Consider the following 19,186-nt stretch of genomic DNA (forward strand, 5'->3'; position numbering starts at 1 on the left):
ACCGCCTCTTTATAAGTAACACTTAAAATGTTCTTGAGTCATTATTTCATTCAGCTGAGAATGCGCTGCTACTCTGACACTTTTCCTCATTCTCACAATCATTCTTCTTGTGGGTTTTGAACACATACATGTCCAACCACAATGGGAATAACATTTGTTTCTGTTTCATTCTGTTTTTTTCTGTCATTCTCTTTCATTAACTTGCCCTCTGAAACTCACAATACAACAATACGTCACACCAAAACATCCAGACAGTAGACAATAGGCTCACATAACCACAATGCTAGTGGTTAATGAAGCTTTGCTCTGCAAAGCAGTAAGTAATATTTCCATCAATCCAAGTGAATCACCAAATTAGAGCAGCCAGTTCAGCTTCAGCTTTTTTAGTTTCCTATTGTAAGCTAATGTACCTAACAAGATGACCAATTAACCTAAAGTTGTTTAAATTTAGATCTGCTATAACACGTCCCAGCAGAAATTCCACACTGACTCTTCAGTAATGCCCCCTCTCGTTCCCAGAAGCCCTGGGCTCACCCCCCTCAAACCCAGCTCTGCACGTTCTCCCGACTCAAAGCAGACCACATCAAGAGACAGAATCACTTTGGGATTTCTGCGCACAAAATGCTGGGAAAGGTCCCCATGGCACGAAACGGGCCACTGTCGTAATCTGCGTTGCTTTTGTTGTGCTGTTTGTTTTGAAACTGCGGTCAGGTGGATTTCTTTTGTAGTGCGCCATGGAGAAGAATCTGGAGAACAGAGTCTCGAGACCAGGGTCAGATGTATGAAACTTCTCAGGGTGGAATTCTGGAATACATTTTTGCACTTCATATCCAAATAAGTCCCAATCCTAGTCCTACAGACTCAAGGTTCTACACAGACTGTTCTCTCTACTCCAACACAGCTTTTTCAAAAGTCAGCTGCTTATTAATCTGTTCATGAACTCAATTAGAGGTGTGAAAAGGGAAGCACTTCCCTAGAGAATACTTCTACCTAAAGGCCTCAGGCCACATCAACACACTGCATGTCAGAAGTTCAGGCTCATTTCATCTTCTTTTGAAATGTTCAGCGTAATGTCTGATTTTATTGTTACTTTTCACACATACACACCACATTATCTAAGCCACTTATCCTCTTGGGTTATGGTGGGGTTGTGTGCTGGAGTCTATCCCAGCGGACACTGGGGAGGAGACAGGATACACCCTGGACAGCTTGCCAGTCCACAGACATACACATTCACACCAAGGGGCAATTTAGTATCTCCAAATGGTCTGACAGCATGTCTTTGGACTGTGGTAGAAAACCAACACAGACATGGGAAGAACATGCAAACTCCACACAGAAAGGACCCTGGTTGACTGGCCAGGGAATCGAACCCAGGCCCTTTTTGCTGTGAGGCAACAGCACTGCACCACCATGCTGCCCTGTTCACTTTGAATGACGTAAAAATATCTGCAAAGGTTCTATACACATAAACAGCTATGTGCTAATCCTTTGGGTACATTTGGCTTTAAGTTCATCAAAGTGTCTTCCTTGGTATTTTTCCTGAATAACTATGTATAAACTTTGTTAAAAGCACTTATATGAGAACTTTTTGGCCCAAAGGAGGTTTAAACACTTGAAAGAAGGGAATGCTAAGATCATAACAGGCAGATAAAATGTTTGGCCTTTGGCTTTATACATAAGATACACGTTCCTTCAGTTTTGCAATTTTCTGCAAAGAAAAATGTAAGATCTAAAAAAAACCTTTAAGTTACTGCAAACTGACCAATTATTTTCCGTTAAAATTGTGGAAAATATATATGTTCCCAAACTTTTCACCAGCGGTACACAATAAAATAGCTGTAAGAACCAAATGATGTTCATGCCTTAGTACTGGGGGCCGTATACTGGGGTGGGCAATACGACACCTATACAACATCTCGATACTTCAAGACATTTTCACAAAATGCATATTTGATAAGTGGGAAAGGACAAAAAAGGACCAGCAGAGCCACATTAAAAATACACTATGAGAAATGATAAACACAGTGATGTTCATTAAACATTTCATATACTGCTCTTCACTAATTAAAAAGTACTAATTATGCTCTCTTTGTAATGAAGCATCTAGTTGAAGAGTACTAATAAAATACATGATATCCTTAATATAAATATGGCCCTGCCACCCCCCCCCCCCCCCCCCCCCCCCCCTTCAGTATACCACATTTATTTCTATAATACGCCTCCATATCACAGAAGCTTTGACACATTCACTCCATCAAAGTCTCTACAGTGATGTGAACAGAACTACCGCCATCTAGTGGCCAAAAGCCAGAGTTGCTTCTGATGCTGTGACCTTTAAAGTTGGGAAGTAAATCACAGTGAGAGCTATTCTGTTGTATGTTGAAGCAGTTTTAATATTATAATAAATAAATCAGCAAATCATAGATCAGCTATGCTCCGAAAATAACACAGCTATACTGGGGCAAATATGCCGCTGAGATCGGTCAAAACATGATTTACTTGCTTCAGCAATAAAAATGAATTATTGCAGTGCTTTCAGATAAAGGACTGGCTTTAATATATATTTTTCAAGTCAAAGTGTCTTTAAATATGGTATAAAAATAAACATAGGAGATAAGTGTCACCCCCCCCCAAACCCACCCCCTACTGCCAGGGAAAAAAAAAAAAAGGAAAAAAGAACAGACTAGACATTAGACATGGCCTGCAGCTGTCTCCTCGGTGGCCATACAAGTGTGACAAGCAAAATTTCTACAATTATTTTTTAAATAGTGCAATAAAATCAATGGCGATGACACGGAACGTGACTGCACAGAAAGTCTTGAGCTCTGAAGCCTTGGACTATAAGCAGCTGTGAGTTTACAAAGTGTTCTCATGTGTTTCTTTAAAGGTTCAGCTTTACATTGTTAAATCTGTTGCTGTTTTTGTTTCTTTTTTCGTTTCGTTTCACCTCTGACATCATTTATGTAGTTTACACGTGGTCCAGCTGGACAGATGAGAGATGGAGAAGACTTGGACGTTGTTTCTCTTATGCAGAAAGTATCCTCCTGTCATTTGGAAGCCTGAAATGCCCTTCCCTCCCTCCCACCCCGTCTCAGGCAGAAACTAAAGCGAGTAAAAAGTGATGTAAAAATTCAGTCCCTTGGACATGCACGTGATTGGTCCGCTGTCGGGGGCCGGACCAATCAGACAGCAGAGATGAAGGTGACAGCGTCCTCGTCCCCGGTTAATTCTCCGAGGCTCAGCAGGATTGCACAACAGCAGGCAGTCTTTTAGACGCCAGAGATTTCCCCTGAAAGAGAGAGAGAGAGAGAGAGAGAGAGAGAGAGAGAGAGAGAGAGAGAGAGAGAGAGAGAGACAAAGACAAAGAAAAAGAAAAAGAAAAAGAGAGAGAGAAGAAACAAAGACAGACAGAAAGAAAGAGGAAAGTGAGAGAGGAACAGAGAGAAAGGGGAAGTGTGAGAGGGAGAGCAAAAGCGATCAGAAGAAAGAGCAAACTGTGTCTAAGCATGGATGAGAGCTTTTTCCACACTGATGCACATTACAAACAGGCTATGAGAACAGACATGCATTAACAAGGGTTAGTAAACTATCACTGTAAAAGGTGAAGACAGAAGGAGTAGCTCTGGAGAGAAAGGATTTACCTGGAAGCATTGTTTTCCTTCAAAACAAGTTCTTACTTTTCTGCGGGCAAGGAGAAAGAAACAAGTGAGCGAGAAGACATTTTGGCAGCTGTGCTATTTTTTCACCACGCCAAAATGTCTGACATGCAGAGAAGACGGATAAAAAAACACACGTACACAAACACTTTACTGGAGAGGAGACAAACAGAGGAAAGACAAAAGGATGGAAGAGAAGAGAAGAGAAGAGAAGAGAAGAGAAGAGAAGAGAAGAGAAGAGAAGAGAAGAGGGCAGTTTGCTTCATCCTGTAAAAGAATAGTAGTAGTGCCGTCACGTGATTTAGATTTAACGTGACTTCAAAGAGGTTTTGGGGCAGGTTCAAGCACCAGGACACGGGTCATCTGGCCAGATCTTACTTCTGATTGGTCAAGTAAGCGGCCACTTGGGGGATCACGCCCACTTACCACATTACGAGTGAATTTTTCAAATGAGGTTCTGCGGTCCTGAAAACTCCCAGACTTCAATCAGCATAAACCAAAAGACACACAGAGTAAAAACAAGAATGGGCTTGTGTGGGTGTGTGTGTGTGTGTGTTCATCAAGACTTCTACAAAGTGTGTGTGAGCCTGTTTTTTCCAAGTATGCCAGTTCAGATGTCATGGATTTTGAATACCTCTTATCTGTCTTGTCGATAAGAGATGGACTGTCTCTGATGGTTCTGAACTGGTTGCAGTAAGTTTCTGTTTGTATGGCTGTATAGAGGTTACGGTTTGGTGGATAATGTGCTTGGCCCTACCTTCTTTTTTGCCTGCAGGAGCTCCTGGTAGGCACTGGATCTGATGAAACGACTGTACGAGTCACTTTTCATAAGCATATAGATGTGTTCCTGGAATGCACACATGGACATACACCACAAACCCATTAATACACACAGATTCAAGGGGCATTCCAGCCTAAAACAAGAGTTGAATATGTTATTTGTTGCGCAGCATTATTTTCTTCAGCCTTCAGTTTGCCAGAATTCTCATTTTACACAATTTTTTTTGTCACACAACCATTGCGAAACTCTGTGGTGTCAACAAAATTCACAAAGAAACAGATGCCAGTAGATGCCAGACACAAGCTTTTACCATTTGGAATTTTGATCTGAGGCAGTTATTTTATAACCACAATTTTTAAAAAAAAGTTGCGACGTAAAATGTAAATAAATGTAAATATAAACAGAATGAAATGATTTGTGTCATAGACACATATTTTATTCACAGTAGAACATAGAACACATATCAGATGTTGAAAGTGAGACATTTTACCATTTCATGAAAAACATTAACTCATTTAGAACTTGATGGCAGCAACGCATCTCAAACAAGTTAGCACAGGGTCGTGCCAACCATTGTGTAGTCATCCCCTCTTCTTTTAACAACAGTCTGTAAATGTCTGTGAAGTGAGGAGACCAATTGCTGGAGTTTTAAGAGAGGAATGTTGTCCCATTCTTGTCTGATATAGGATTCTAGCTGCTACTTTGCCGGATTTTTCATTTCACGATGCGGCAAATGTTTTCTACTGGTGAAAGCTCTGGGCTGTAGGCAGGCCAGTTCAGCACCCGAATTATTCTTCTGCGAAGCCATGCTGTTGTGATGGATGCAGTATGTGGTTTAGCATTGTGTTGCTGAAATATACAAAGCCTTCACTGAAAGAGACACTGTCTAGACGGGAGCATATGTTGTTCTAAAACCTCTCTATACTGTTCAGCATTGATATAACCTTTCCAGATGTGTAAGCTGCCCACACCATAGGCACTAATGCAACCTCACACCATCCGAGATGCAGGCTTTTGAACTGCGCTGATGACAAGCTGGATGGTCTCTATCCTCTCGAGTTCGCAGGTAGAGGTGGTTTCCAAAAAGAATTTAAAATTTTGATTTATCTGACCACAGAACAGTTTTCCATTTTGCCTCAGTCCATTTTAAATTAGCTTTGGCCCAGAGAAGACGGTGGTGTTTCTGGATCGTGTTGACATATGGCTGTTTCTTTGTATTAACATTAAGATTAAGATTAAGTGACCCTTATTAGTCCCACAACGGGAAAATTTCACCTCCGCATTTAACTCATCCATGAAGTGAAACACCACATACACTCTAGTGAGCACACACACACACACACACAATACTGACCGTTGGCCTTGTCCCTTGTGTACAGGGATTTCTTTGCAATTTTACCTTGAGGAACGATTTTCTAAAATTGTTTCACAATTTTTACACTTTTTTTTTAAAAGATTGGTGAAGGATCTCTTTGCCCATCTTTGCTTCTGAGAGACTCTGCCTCCCTTAAATGCTGAGTCATGTGAGTTAGCTACAAAGTGCTCCTCCAGCTGTTTTTTTAGTACCACTTACTGTTCCAGCCATTTGTTGCCCTTGTACCAACTTTTTTGAGATGCGTTGCTGCCATCAAGTTCTAAATGAGCTGTTTTTTCAAGAAATGGTAAAATGTCTCAATTTTAACATCTGATATATGTTCTACTATGAATAAAATATGGGTCTGCGAGATTTGAAAATCATTGCATTCTGCTTTTATTTACATTTTACACAGCATCCCAACTTCTTTGGAATTGGAGTTGTAGTTATATGAATGCATTATGATATTTCATTTCATAGCAGTCCTGTTATCTATCTAGCTTCTGCATTAAACCAATGAAAAAAACTACAAAAAATGTATACAGCTGTAAAACATTTTTCAAAAGAACCACCCATCCTAAAAATCTCAGGCGATATCATAAGTCTTTTAACCAGAATGTCTACATAGACTACTGCAGCACCACAGTAGGATGTGAGTAGGCATGCTCACAACAGATACACCAATGGCATCATTTTCATTTTAGCAGGAGTGTCTTTTTACATCAACGTCAGGTAAGTTAAGCAGATGAGACATTTTGTTTGGTAGATGCACCAGGTGGTCAAATTATGACGTGCCCAATACGATGAACAGAGAGAAGCCACTGAAAACGAATGACAAAAACACTTGTGCTAATTATTCATTGGATGTTTACCTTTGATTAACTCCTGTCAATCACAGAGCAATACAGCTTGGAACTTATGTGTTCCATTTGACCCAATGTCCCACTTTCGCTGTATGAAAAAGTATCTTAAGAATGTTTCCGTATGGAGTGTCAGGAGACAGCTTTCACCTCTTCAACTAAAGAGACGAATCTGAATCTGAACCGAATTCATTCAAACTCTAAATGACTACAGATTCTAATGCAGACAACTGCTGGCACACACAGTATTTTCTGCACCTGTGCATCCTCGAAAGCGTAGCGCCCGGGGTCCTTCACATTCTGTGTGGTTTTGTCATAACTCTTGGAGTCTACGTTGATGGCACTTGGCGCACCAGGAGCCAGGAACTCCTGCCAGATCTCCTGCACCCGTGATGGCACCTCTCGAATCGGCCTCCGCTTCAGCTCCTGCACAGCCAACCAGAACCTGAGAGAGACAGGAAGAAAGAGAGAGGCAGAAAAGAAGGGGCAATAAAGACATGCAGACAGAAAGAGATGAAGAAAGTAAAAAGCTAGGGTGACAAAAGATGAACAAGAAGAGATTAAACTACAGCTGAGGAACATCAAGAGACTGAAAAGGGACTTCTAGAATAAAAAAACCGAAGGGGTGTAAGAGGATGAATGTAGACCTGTATTGCTTAATTTTATCAAGTGAAAATATTCAGGATTCACATTCCAGCATACAGGGAAAAGACACAATGAGGCAGTACACAGAATCACCAGCAGAGGGCAGTGGCATTACCTGAGGTTTTCTGAGCTGAACTCTGACTCCAGAAATTTGAGGAACTGCTCTCTCCCTGCTGGATCTTTCAGAACCTCGTCCATCCTGAAACCCCAACGCTTCACCCTACTCTGAGTCGGCTCCTTGCTGCACAACAAATACATACATTATACACACATACACAAACTGCCTTGAGGAACCTCATGAAAAATGTACATACTGTACATTTACAACCATAATAGAGATGAATAAACACATCATATAGACATTTATATAAACCAACATGGCAAAAACCTGGCCACTACTATATACAACTATACATCGATCAGGCATAACATTATGACCACCTCCTTGTTTCTACGCTGTCCATTTTGTCAGCTCCACTTACTATATAGGTGCACTTTGTAGTTCTACTGTTACAGACTGTAGTCCATCTGTTTCTCTGCATACTTTGTTAGCTATACTTTGTTGGTGGTGTGTTAGTGTGGGTTGTGCTGGCATGAGTAGATCAGACACAGCAGTGCTGCTTGAGTTTTTAAACACTGTGTCCACTCACTGTCCACTCTATTAGACACTGCTACGTTGTCAGTCCACCTTGTAGATGTAAAGTCAGAGATGATGGTTCATCTGCTGCTGCACAGTTTGTGTTGGTCATCCTCTAGTCCTTCATCAGTGGTCACAGGATGCTGCCAACAGGACGCTGCTGGCTGGACATTTTTGGTTGTGGACTATACTCAGTCCAGCAGTGACACTGAAGTGTTTAAAAACTGCAGCGGCACTGCTGTGTCTGATCCATTCGTACCAGCACAACACACACCAACACACCACCACCACATCAGTGTTACTGCAGTGTTGAGAATGATCCACCACCCAAATAGTATCTGACCAATGAAGAATAGGGTGAAAGGGGATTAACAAACTATCAGAGAAACAGATGGACTACAGTCTGTAACTGTAGAACTACAAAGTGCACCTATACAGTAAGTGGAGCTGATAAAACGGACAATGAGCGTAGAAACAAGGAGGTGGTCATAATGTTATGCCTGATCGGTGTATGTGTTTATCCAGTGTATTAAAAAAATACCAAAATAACTAAATTTGTAGAAATTGCATCAAGAATCATAACCAAATTAAGTGGTTGACATTTACATCCTAAATACATACATAATATTACTCAACCAAGAAACTGGTTCCCTAAAAACTATTCATCTGCGCAGTAAATGTATTTCAGCAGTTAATACAATAAAACACAATATAACAAAGTTATTGGTATGGTATTGGTATGCTGGTTAGAATATAGTTAGAAGAACATGTTTGGCTCCTGACACCCCGATGCACTCCACCTATCAAATGGATTAGTGAAATACCATCAGTAGCGCACCTGATTTAATTTAATTAAATCTTAACTAGGTAATGGAGGGTCACCATAAATACTGGGCTTCATCAAGGAGAGCTTTGGAAATGTTTAAGTTAACAAACACGCACACACACACATACTCACACACACACACACAGAATAATCAGTTTTTGTGAATTTATTATGTTAGTGTTACTACCAAGATAGATGACTTTATATATGATTTTCATTAATGTTAAGACACAGTACTGTATATATACAGTCATGCAAATCCTCACACTTCAAGCCTTTGTTCATGTGTGTATGCATGTTTATTATGCGCACCTTGCCTCCAGTTCCCAGAAGGTTGTATCATCTGATATCCAAGGGTTCGAGGGGTCAGGAGTAGAGAGGAATGGATCATAGTCTGCGTATTGCTCTGTGTAGCCTAATAAGCTACAAAAGATTAAAAACAAGGTCATATTCTACATACTGTTACATACAGCTCAATAATCTACAAAACAATTAATATTTCTTACACATTGCTCCCCTCAGCATGATAACCTAATAAACAAAACTATAAAATTTCATTGTATGACCATCTATACTGCACCCCGAAGCCTAGCAGACTACAAGAGATTCATAACAGGGCCTTAGACGGCACATTTGTCTCTCTAGTCTAATAAACACCAGAAGATTCAAAACAGAGTGATAAGTCCTTGTAGCCTAGTACTAAACTATAAGACTGGTCATTCCTGCTACAGTATTAACATCTGTCCTGAGACATATAGCCTTTACACCTGGTATTTCCATGGTTATCTAATGCATGCACCTCCACTGACCACTTATGATTAGATTTCATGACTGGGGGAAATGTACCAGTCAGTCTGCCGTGAGTACTTATTTGTGCAAATGTACAGCTGTTTATCAAGTTTAGACTGAATAAATTACAACTTATAAACAAACAAAAGAGGTGGCAAAGAAAGAATCAGCAGTTTTTGTTTCTGCTGGGATGATACAGCTGATTAAGGCAGTCATTTAAGGCCTTAATGATCACACGTATTACTGTGGTCGGAACAAAACCTTGTATCTCCATTTTCGTCGTTTTCCAGTTTTTGATATAATTTGAAAATGCCTGTTGTCTATGTGTAAATTTCATGAAGAATGGAGCTGAATTGGGTACATCCTGGACGAGTTCCTTCTCTTCTTGATCATTGGAGGCCTGCTGAACTTTCAGCTCTTCTGTGTTTGCAGGACTGTCTAAAAACGTCAGACTATTTTACAGCATTTGTCTAAAGCATTGACAAAACCACCATCATGAAGAGCCACTGTGATCACCCTCTGTATAATGTATGCTGCATAAGGCACATTCTTACGCGGTAGATTCCTTGCTACCGTGATCATTTTGCAAGTGCTATCTGTCCCTATAGTGGTGACCTTCAGTCACCCAACTCCAGATGGAACTTTAGTTTTATCTAAACGTCCATCTGGAAGCTTTTTAAAACTAAACTTGCAGTTCAGCCCACCAGGGGATGTTTCCTCAGTCATTGTGTCATCTATGTTTGCACCTTGCAGTGAATCCGCGCAGGAATTATGGGAAGAAGTTGGGGTCAAACTTCGAAAACAATTTGTTAAGGTTTCCAGATTAATCGAGTGTTACCATGTTTATGTTGACAGCCTTAATCTCTGTATATATCTCTTTATATGTATCGCTGCTGTCGGAAGAAATGTATTTCCATTTTTGTCATTTTCTAGTTTTTTTGAAAATGCCCGTTACCCTTTACATTGTGCGTACATTTCATGATGAATGGACTACAAGAAATGACTGAAAATGACTTGGGGGGAAAAAAAGTCTGGTTCCATTGACTTACATTAAAGTAACATATGTTTTTTCTTTCTCCTGTAAAGTTAACATTCTTCCAAAAACAGCATGTAAAGATATCCATTGTGTGGGTGTGGGCTTTTCACATAAAACAAAAAGCAATGCAATTCTATGATTAACACCCCCTTTATGAGTGAAAAAAACATTTTTCATTACACATCAGCTGTTATTGTTTTCAAAATCCTGTTATAACTAATATTATTACAAATGGACAGACAGCATTTCAGAATGAAACTCGTCATTGGTAACAGAGCATCTCCAAGACGCATCAGACGTGTTCATACCAGTACTTAGCACTGTCCACTTGTGACTCGACCACCCAGTACCTCTGTTAAAGCCAGATATTAACTCACAGGATTCATAAAGAAAAACAGGAGAAGGAAGTAAAATGCAAGCAGAACAATACCTTTAGATCTTATCATTAAGGATTTTGAAACCTCAAACAGTCAAGCATCTCGTTATAAACAAAGAAGCATGAAGAAAACTACAAAAGATGCCATGCAATTAAAAATAATGCAGTTGAGCGATGCAGACTTCAGACCACAGTGAGCTGCAGAAGGGATTTCAGACTGCATCATGCAAGTCAATGTCAGCATAAAAATATACTGCTGGGTCAGTAGAACAACTTCATCATAAATCCGAAGAGATAATGTTTGTCTTTCAACATGAGTGTGAACTAGACGGTCCATTAAGAGGATCAATAACAATAACAAGAGAAGGTTTAAGCACTGTAAAGTAATGTGGATCAAAGGGTAGATCAAAGTACAGACTCTCTCGCTCTTTCAGTCTGACTCTCTCTCTGTCTCTCTCTCTCTCTCATACACAGACACACTTACCCCTCTGCAACTTTGGACATCTTCAATCGATGTCTATCTAACTGTGCCTGCCAGAATTTGATCTGAAAACACAACGAAGAACAAAGAGATCAGGGCTTAAACAGTGTGTGTTTGTAGCAATGTATTTAGCTATTTGTGGGCAAGAAATGTCCACAGGATGATGAAAACAAACATTTTGCAGTTGTTGGTGGCTGCTCTCTTCAAGAACTCCAAAAACTGCTCTTATTGGAAAAAGATAAAGAGGTCAGAGCTGATCTTTTGGCAGCTGAGTTTGGGTTTGGGTTAAGCAGAGTATACAAAAAAGTAGCACACATTCAGGCAGTTTGTTCAAATATATCTAGACACCTTTTTCATGGATGGATGCTAACAAAGGTGTTAAATTTTCAGTCTCCATATAAAGGCAATGACCAATCGAATGGAACACTCTGGAGCAGCTGCAATGCTAAGCATTGGCTAGAGGGGTATAAAGCCCCCCAGCATTAGGCTCTTGAGCAGCGCGTTCTCTGGAGCGGTGGAGTGACTTCTAATACCGTTGCGATGAGTTGGAGTGATCCAGAACTGATTATCTAACATCAGATACATAACCTCTTGTGGCTGAACGCAAGCAACCCCTCACAGCAGTGTTTCAACATAGTGTAAATATTATGCAGTAGAGGTTTTTACTGCAGCAAAAAGGGCGACAAACCCCCTTTTAATGCTTTTCAAAACATTAATGTGCTAATTCGCCATCAGTCAGAAACTGATAAGAACAAACAGACTGCACCTGTTCTTGGAGCTCCTCCACAGTTGGCTGCTTGGCCTCAGGGGCTGGCGTGTGAGTGGGGCTATGACTGCGGATATCATTCTGAAGCCCGTATACAGACTAAACAGAAAAAAATGAACACATTTTAGGCTGGTAAAACATAAAAAAACAAGCTCTCACCAGCATAAACAAATGACCAAGATGTATTGTGCGTTGTGTATTCTTAAAAACTTCTAGAGATTGCTCGAGAGTAGTGCAATGACCGGAACAGAACAACTTCTGTTGACTGGAGATTTATAGTGATTGGTCAGGTAACATAAATTGTGAGGTGATTCCTGAATGACTGGAAAATGATAATGCATTGATGAGTTGGGTGAGGGTTACGCTCATATGACTGATATTTTGCTGTAGTACCTTTCTTGTTTTGTGAGGGTTCTTCATTCTGGAGGACTTTTTGATGTCCACTTCTGTCGTGTTCACACACCCTGGCTGAAATCCACACACACAGAGACATGGGTGCATACACAAACACAGATCTGTACTTGTGACAGCTAAAGTCACAAAACTCACTAAACTTCTTCATGCAGACACACAGCTACAAACAAAGCTGAAGCTCAAACAGCAGTCTTGTCAAATACTTTGACAGACATTTTGAGAGCCATCTATGCCTACTGGAATGAGAGCAAACTGATTCAAATGATGTTCAAAGACTAAAACCCGCTTAAACACAGATTGGACAAACATGGTAGGCGGATGGAGGATCTTTCAGTAGTGCTGCAGCTCGAAGGATTAGCAGAGTTAGCATGAAATTGCTAATGAGGGGGGATTAGTACAAAGCCACTGAGGCACAAATAGCTGTTTTCTCACAAAACAACAAACGGTTTAACAGAAGGACTCCTGTTTGTACAACAAGTCAACATATAAGGACGAACTCCAAGCAAACTGACACAGTGAAAGGCAGGTGTCAGTCACAGTGTTAAAGGACTATCAGCGATTGATTAGCATTAAATACAGTACCGTGCAAAAAAAGCTACCCTTTCATTTATTTAACTTTATGTTCAAGCTATTCATTTTTCAGTGTCAGAAAAATGGAGGAAATATATTTAACAGTAAATTTCAAAAGGTCCTCCAACACTTAGTATAATATCACATCTATCAATGTTTAACTTGTCCACTGTTTATTTTTCTGCACTCTAACTCTTTTAGAGTAAGACTCGACAGACAGATGAGTCTAAATTTGGAATTGGGATTGAGAGAAGAAAATGCAACCAACTTCTATGACTGAATTTCAGAGGTTTGGAAAAATATCCCTGCAGATTTCTTCAAAAAGCTAAAAGTGAGAAAAGAATGAGACCTGTAATGAAAGCAAGGTATGGACACAAATTCTTTTTATATCACAGTCATTGAAGCTTCTGTGTAATTTTCCCTTAAATATGTGTTTGTTTTCCTACGCTGAAAAATGAACTTGTACTTAGTCACCTTTGTTCAGGGCGGTATGCCGCTTGTTTTAAAGAAAACTTAAAAATTACAAAAGAAAAAAGTATCACTGGCCAGGTGTTGGTACCCCGCAAAAGGTCCAAACAGATTAAATCTATAAAGTGATTCGCTGGGGTTTAATCTAGTTACTCTTAAGGACTTGCTTCCTAAGGCACCAACAATTAGACCATTTTCAATGTGAGTGTAGAGGCTTGAGCTCTCGTGCCCAGAAAATGTGTATTTAACCTTTGGGGATATACAAAATATATGAGTTCCTTAAGTGAGTCTAAATTTCACATGGGAGAATGCTGTGGCTAGTCAGCATCTAGTCAGCTTTGAAAATTCTGCAAAAACATAGTTTCAGCTGTTCTCTTATGCGCGCAAACACACACACACACACACACACACACACACACACACACACACACACACACACACATGAATTTCCACTTACCACTGGTCTGTGCACATCCCAGAACGCTCTCTCCTGACTGTCGAGAATTTTCCTCTCGATTTTATCCCTCTTCTTATCAACTCTGGGCAGACAGAAGGCAGAAGCCAGCTCAGTTAAGATCCTTTTGACGGCTTTTAAAGCTTCAGCACAGAAATCCAACATGAATGCTGCTTTCTAGCAAACGACACAGGAGCACAAGCAAACAGAAATGCCTAAAGAATAAGCTGACACCTATATTTTCATGGAACCTTCATTAAATAATAAAAGCAACTTGGCTCCATTTTGTGTTAAATTACACAACATTCATTTATTTATATGCTGGACATGTCTTAGTAGGGTTTGGTATAAAAACGCAGTTTTTATGTTAACAATTTTGCTTCAGTACTACCAAGTATCAATCTCTAAGTAGTCCACTCTTTATCAGCATCAGTGAGCCAGTAAACAAACATTTTCCAATGCCTAAACTGGTGATTGGGTGTTTTAATGTCATTACATATTCATGTTATTAACCGCTGCACTCTTTTGATTACTCAGCAATCCACTGGGGTCAAATATACTCACTTCCAGCACCTCAGCCATATTTGGTCAATTTCACACAATAAATGTAAAGGCCACTATTTATTTTTAAATGAATGCATACAGTAATGCAGTCTGAAGCCCAGCTGCAGCACATTGTATATTACTATGATAGAATCCTTGACTGTAGCCCTCTTGTTCAAATACAGCTTTTTAATGGCTTTTAAATCAGCTGTTTGACATTCAAGAAAAATACAAAGAATATTTCAAGAATATTTCTACAAAAAGAAATGCATGTCTTGCCAAAACAATCTGAATGATACTTTTTTGATACTTTGATTTCCACAAACCTCTCTGTAGCTTCTACTATCAACTTTTTCAGATTTCTATTATTACCTCTTAGTTTTCTCTACCACCTCTATAATATCAAATGTTAGGAAATGTAGGAAAAACATACATGGAAAAAATATAAATAATCGAATTCCCATATGAATATAAACAGGTCCCTCCTTGTCTCTTAGTGCTGAAATATAAACTTAAATGTAACTGTACAAATATACAGATCTCTTACTATAAGTATCTACGTTCGGCTGCTGCACATCATGCACAGGTAACATTGCGGCTAGAAGGTCAGTGAAATTGTGCTGGTCACAAGATCTCAAGATAAGATCTGACCTTTGACCACAGCTGATGGACAGGATGATAAAGGGCACTCACTTAGCTTGTGCTTCTGCTTGCATAAATATGAACTCCCATTTCCTGGCGAAGGCACGCTGGAGCCGTGCTAAGCTCTCCTGGATCATGGACAGGGAGAGGTCAGAGGATAAAGGTCAAAGGGCAGATTAGATTATCCATTGCTGGAAAGAGCTCCAGTGAATAGCACCATGCCTATAACAAAGCCTCCTGAGACGAATGTGCTGCTTCATTAAAGAGGCACTTCAGACTCTAGACGTTTCTTTCATGTACAGACTTAGAACTAAATACATGTGCATTAAATTGAGTAATCAATGCATCCATGATTCAGATTTTTTGAGAGGGTTGCAGAAAATGAAGAGTGGCTGTGCGTGGATGCTCGCCATGCTACTTAGAGCTCTAATAAGTGTGCTTGTTTAAGCATCTGATATGTGTTTAAACATTAATTTGCTAAATATGAAACACCCCATATGACTGGGGTGGGCAATATGGCAAAAATATAACTACTACTAAGACATCTTCATGATCCATAAGCATCATAATACTTAGTTTTTTCTGAGGTTTGATAAATAAAACAGACAGTGATGCCACATTTAAAAAATGGTAGTGCAATGACTAAATCAAATTGAACACGTTGTGTCTGTAATGAAACCTACAGTTGTGTCAAGTATGAATGATATCCAAAATATGCTCAGAAAAGCATATTGTGAGATTATGAATATAATTATTGTCATATTTCCCACCCCAGTTGTATGGTCTATGTTCAATGGTGTTTCCTTGGTTCATGGTATTCCAGTAGCAATCGGTATAACGCTCTGTGTACCTCTAATGACATCGTTACAGGGGAATTCCACTATTATTTTCAAAATTTCTGCGTAGTTTAAACAATAAGTAAATAAAATAAAATAAGAAAAAAAGACATTTAAAATGATTAAAATAGTAAAATAAATCAATAAAATAAAAATTAAGGTTCCAATGTAGAGAGATTTGGCCATAACGGAACCAGATGTCTTACGATTTTATTTACTCACCTCATAGAAAGTTCTTAAATGAAATGGTTATGAATATGCTTAGACATTGCTTTACAGTAGTTCTGAGATAAGATTATGGCCTAAAACTGATTTGTAAAATGAATTCATGGTGGAGAAGTACACACAGGGCAGATTTTTTCAGATTTATAACTACTAATATTCCATATAAAAACACATCAAATGTGTAGGTTCACTGGTGGTTTAGGATAGTACATAAAACGGCTATATTTGTGTTGAAGACATGGTGACCCATGGTTCCCATCACCACCACTGTAAAGAAATTAGAGTTGGTAAGTCTCCAAAAACTGGTGGAATTCCCCTTTAATATATTGTGATGCACAATGATACTGTAGTCATATTAGCACATGGCTCAAAATTCCCATATCAGTGCATGCCCACAGAATAATGAAAACAGTGACACTTCTGACAATGCAGACAAAAGAAGATGCAGATTGTTTTCATATAATGAAAAAAAAAACAATACTGGAAGAGAGAAACGAGAGAAGATGGGGAGGAGGAAAAAGCAGAGAGCAACAGAGGAAGAGAGCAGGGACAGAAAGTGAAAAGAGGAGAGAGGCAGAGTGATGAGAGGGACAGAGAGCTGTGCTATAAAAAGGTTGTGAAGTGGATGGAGAGATAAGAAGCACATGAATATGAATACGAATGTGAATATGAAGGGAGATTTCTTACTGCCTCGTAGTCTGCCAGCTCCAGACGAGCTTTGTTTTGCATTGTTCGTTTGCACAGGTACACAGCTGCACAGCGAGATACGGAGAGGTGTGAATTACAGCGAACACACACTTGCACACACACGCGCGGAAAGGTGTCGATGCTTTCACACACGATTTCGCACACTTGATTGGTGAATCCCTCCTCCGCAGCAGTCTAAGTTTGGTAACTCACATGAGAGTAGCCTGATAGCGTTCGGGGCTGTCGGGGGGAGGGTCTGGATGCTAAAATGTTTCTTAGAAATCCTTGTGGAGGCAAACATCATCACATCACACATTGTCTTCTGAGTGGGAAGTTTAAATTCACTGTGACCTGAGACTGTGAGCTCCTGAGCCAAAGACACACAGATGGCGCAACCACACAAACACACACTCGCACACGCTCCTCCATATCCAGCTGATCTCTGACCATCTGGAAGGATTTGATTAAGCTCGTGTTCACATACTCTCATTAAAAGGTGAAGCCTACTGGCTCAGGCTTTCCACACACACACACACACACACACACACACACACACACACACACACACACACACACACACAAACACACACACACACACACAAGCCCATACATGCAGGCATATGCAAACACACATGCGCAGCTGCATTTATGAACACAGACATTTTAACTGTAAATTGCTGGTCAACTCTGACTTGCACATGGAGCTGTTTTCATTCATTAAGCATGCCATGTGCTCAGCAATTTGGGGGTTAACATGTTTATGTTTGAAATTGGCTCCACTGTTTCATTACATTGTAGTGTAGAGGGATCCAAATCTACTCCACTCTGTTGATTGAAACAAGGTGTCAACTCAATGGCAAATATTAAAAATATCCTACTGATTCTATTGATATGTGACTTGATCAGATTAAAAAAAAAAATTAACTATTTTATCAGGGTTAATCAATGCTGTCACATGACTCCTTCTGGTAAGCTGTTGATTCAGGCTGTAGCTCATCTCCAGGAAGAGTTGGAGTTTTAATCAGAAAGCGTATACACTCACCGTAGTCAGTGTTCTCAGGCTCCCAGCAGTTCGAGGGCCAAAAGTACGGCGTCTGACAGTAAAGACAGGACACAATGCTGTACTGTGGTGAACTACATTGTCCAGAATGCTTCCTCAATACAATAACACTTGAATTGGCAGAAAGCGAAACCTCTCACTGAAATGAACAACATAAGCCAATAAACTCAGCCTTCAATGGCCAAATCAATAAATGTATAATCTAGCACATCATCAATTTCAAACTGCAGTTTTCTGTTTTAGCCGATACTCAAGGTTTTAATGCTGATATCACAAAAGAAAAACTGCCATCTCTATTGAAATGTGAAAAGAAAATTCACATGACTTTTAACAGGACACATTTTGAAGGCAGTGTATTATTAACATTAGTGTTCTAAAATGCTTTAATTCGGTTTGAAAACAGACACTTTGCCAAATCCTGAGCTCCATGAATGTACTTCAAGAGATCTGATAAATAAATGACTATTATATGGCAGAATTGAGGACAGACTCTGTACTGACTAATCTGTTCTAAAGACATTCATAGTGGCATTGTAAAAAAAAACAATAAGCTCTGTAACATTCCAGATTGACCTGATGCAGCTCATTAGCTGGTGCGTTTGGGCAGGGAAAAAACTAAACTCTAATGAGCTGTATCCTTAAAGAACAGGTTTAGTGTTCTTCTGTTCTACATAATCAAACAAGGTCAGTAAAAGTAGGAAATATTCTAGCCCACCATCCTGAAACTCAATCTCTGGAGTACAGCTATCTATTTTCCCACTCTGTCACACTTAATTCAATGCTAAATTGACTCATGATTCATTAAATCTGTTGTGCTGAAGCATACTGAGAAAAATAATGCGCCCAATTTACACTCTGTAAAAATATAAAGTCTAGCAATGTGCATTCTGACTAGGGCTGACTGATTTGGGGAAAATATCTAATTGTGATTTTTTTCAACTAATATTGCACCTGCAATTTAAATTAAATCTTTTAGTCACTGTGCTTGAGAAAGTGGGGGTTGCTCTGAATGAGCTAGAGACACAAACACAAAGAACTTGTGAAAGGTATGTAGTGGTGTGTCTTCTTCGACACAGA

At 39.6% G+C, this 19,186-nt stretch overlaps 1 protein-coding gene across 3 annotated transcripts in view; it reads right to left on the reverse strand.

Moving 5' to 3' along the window:
* rgs7a (regulator of G protein signaling 7a) overlaps positions 1 to 19,186 on the reverse strand; it is a 90,674-nt gene that overhangs the window by 2,466 nt on the left and 69,022 nt on the right. Inside the window, exons 6-18 of one of the 3 annotated variants that reach the window (XM_017704938.2) lie at positions 18,092 to 18,143; positions 17,050 to 17,114; positions 15,353 to 15,429; positions 14,120 to 14,201; positions 12,604 to 12,678; positions 12,211 to 12,309; positions 11,448 to 11,509; positions 9,075 to 9,185; positions 7,415 to 7,540; positions 6,913 to 7,099; positions 4,417 to 4,506; positions 3,645 to 3,684; positions 2,658 to 3,292 (exon numbers count right to left, since the gene is read on the reverse strand). In XM_017704938.2, coding sequence (XP_017560427.1) covers positions 3,664 to 3,684; positions 4,417 to 4,506; positions 6,913 to 7,099; positions 7,415 to 7,540; positions 9,075 to 9,185; positions 11,448 to 11,509; positions 12,211 to 12,309; positions 12,604 to 12,678; positions 14,120 to 14,201; positions 15,353 to 15,429; positions 17,050 to 17,114; positions 18,092 to 18,143 — 1,047 coding nt within the window. In that variant the 3' untranslated portion in view covers positions 2,658 to 3,292; positions 3,645 to 3,663. The other 2 variants (XM_017704934.2, XM_037541883.1) reach the window with 2 other exon arrangements.

Source organism: Pygocentrus nattereri, chromosome 10 (assembly GCF_015220715.1).
Source record: "Pygocentrus nattereri isolate fPygNat1 chromosome 10, fPygNat1.pri, whole genome shotgun sequence".
Classification (NCBI taxonomy): Eukaryota; Metazoa; Chordata; class Actinopteri; order Characiformes; family Serrasalmidae; genus Pygocentrus; species Pygocentrus nattereri.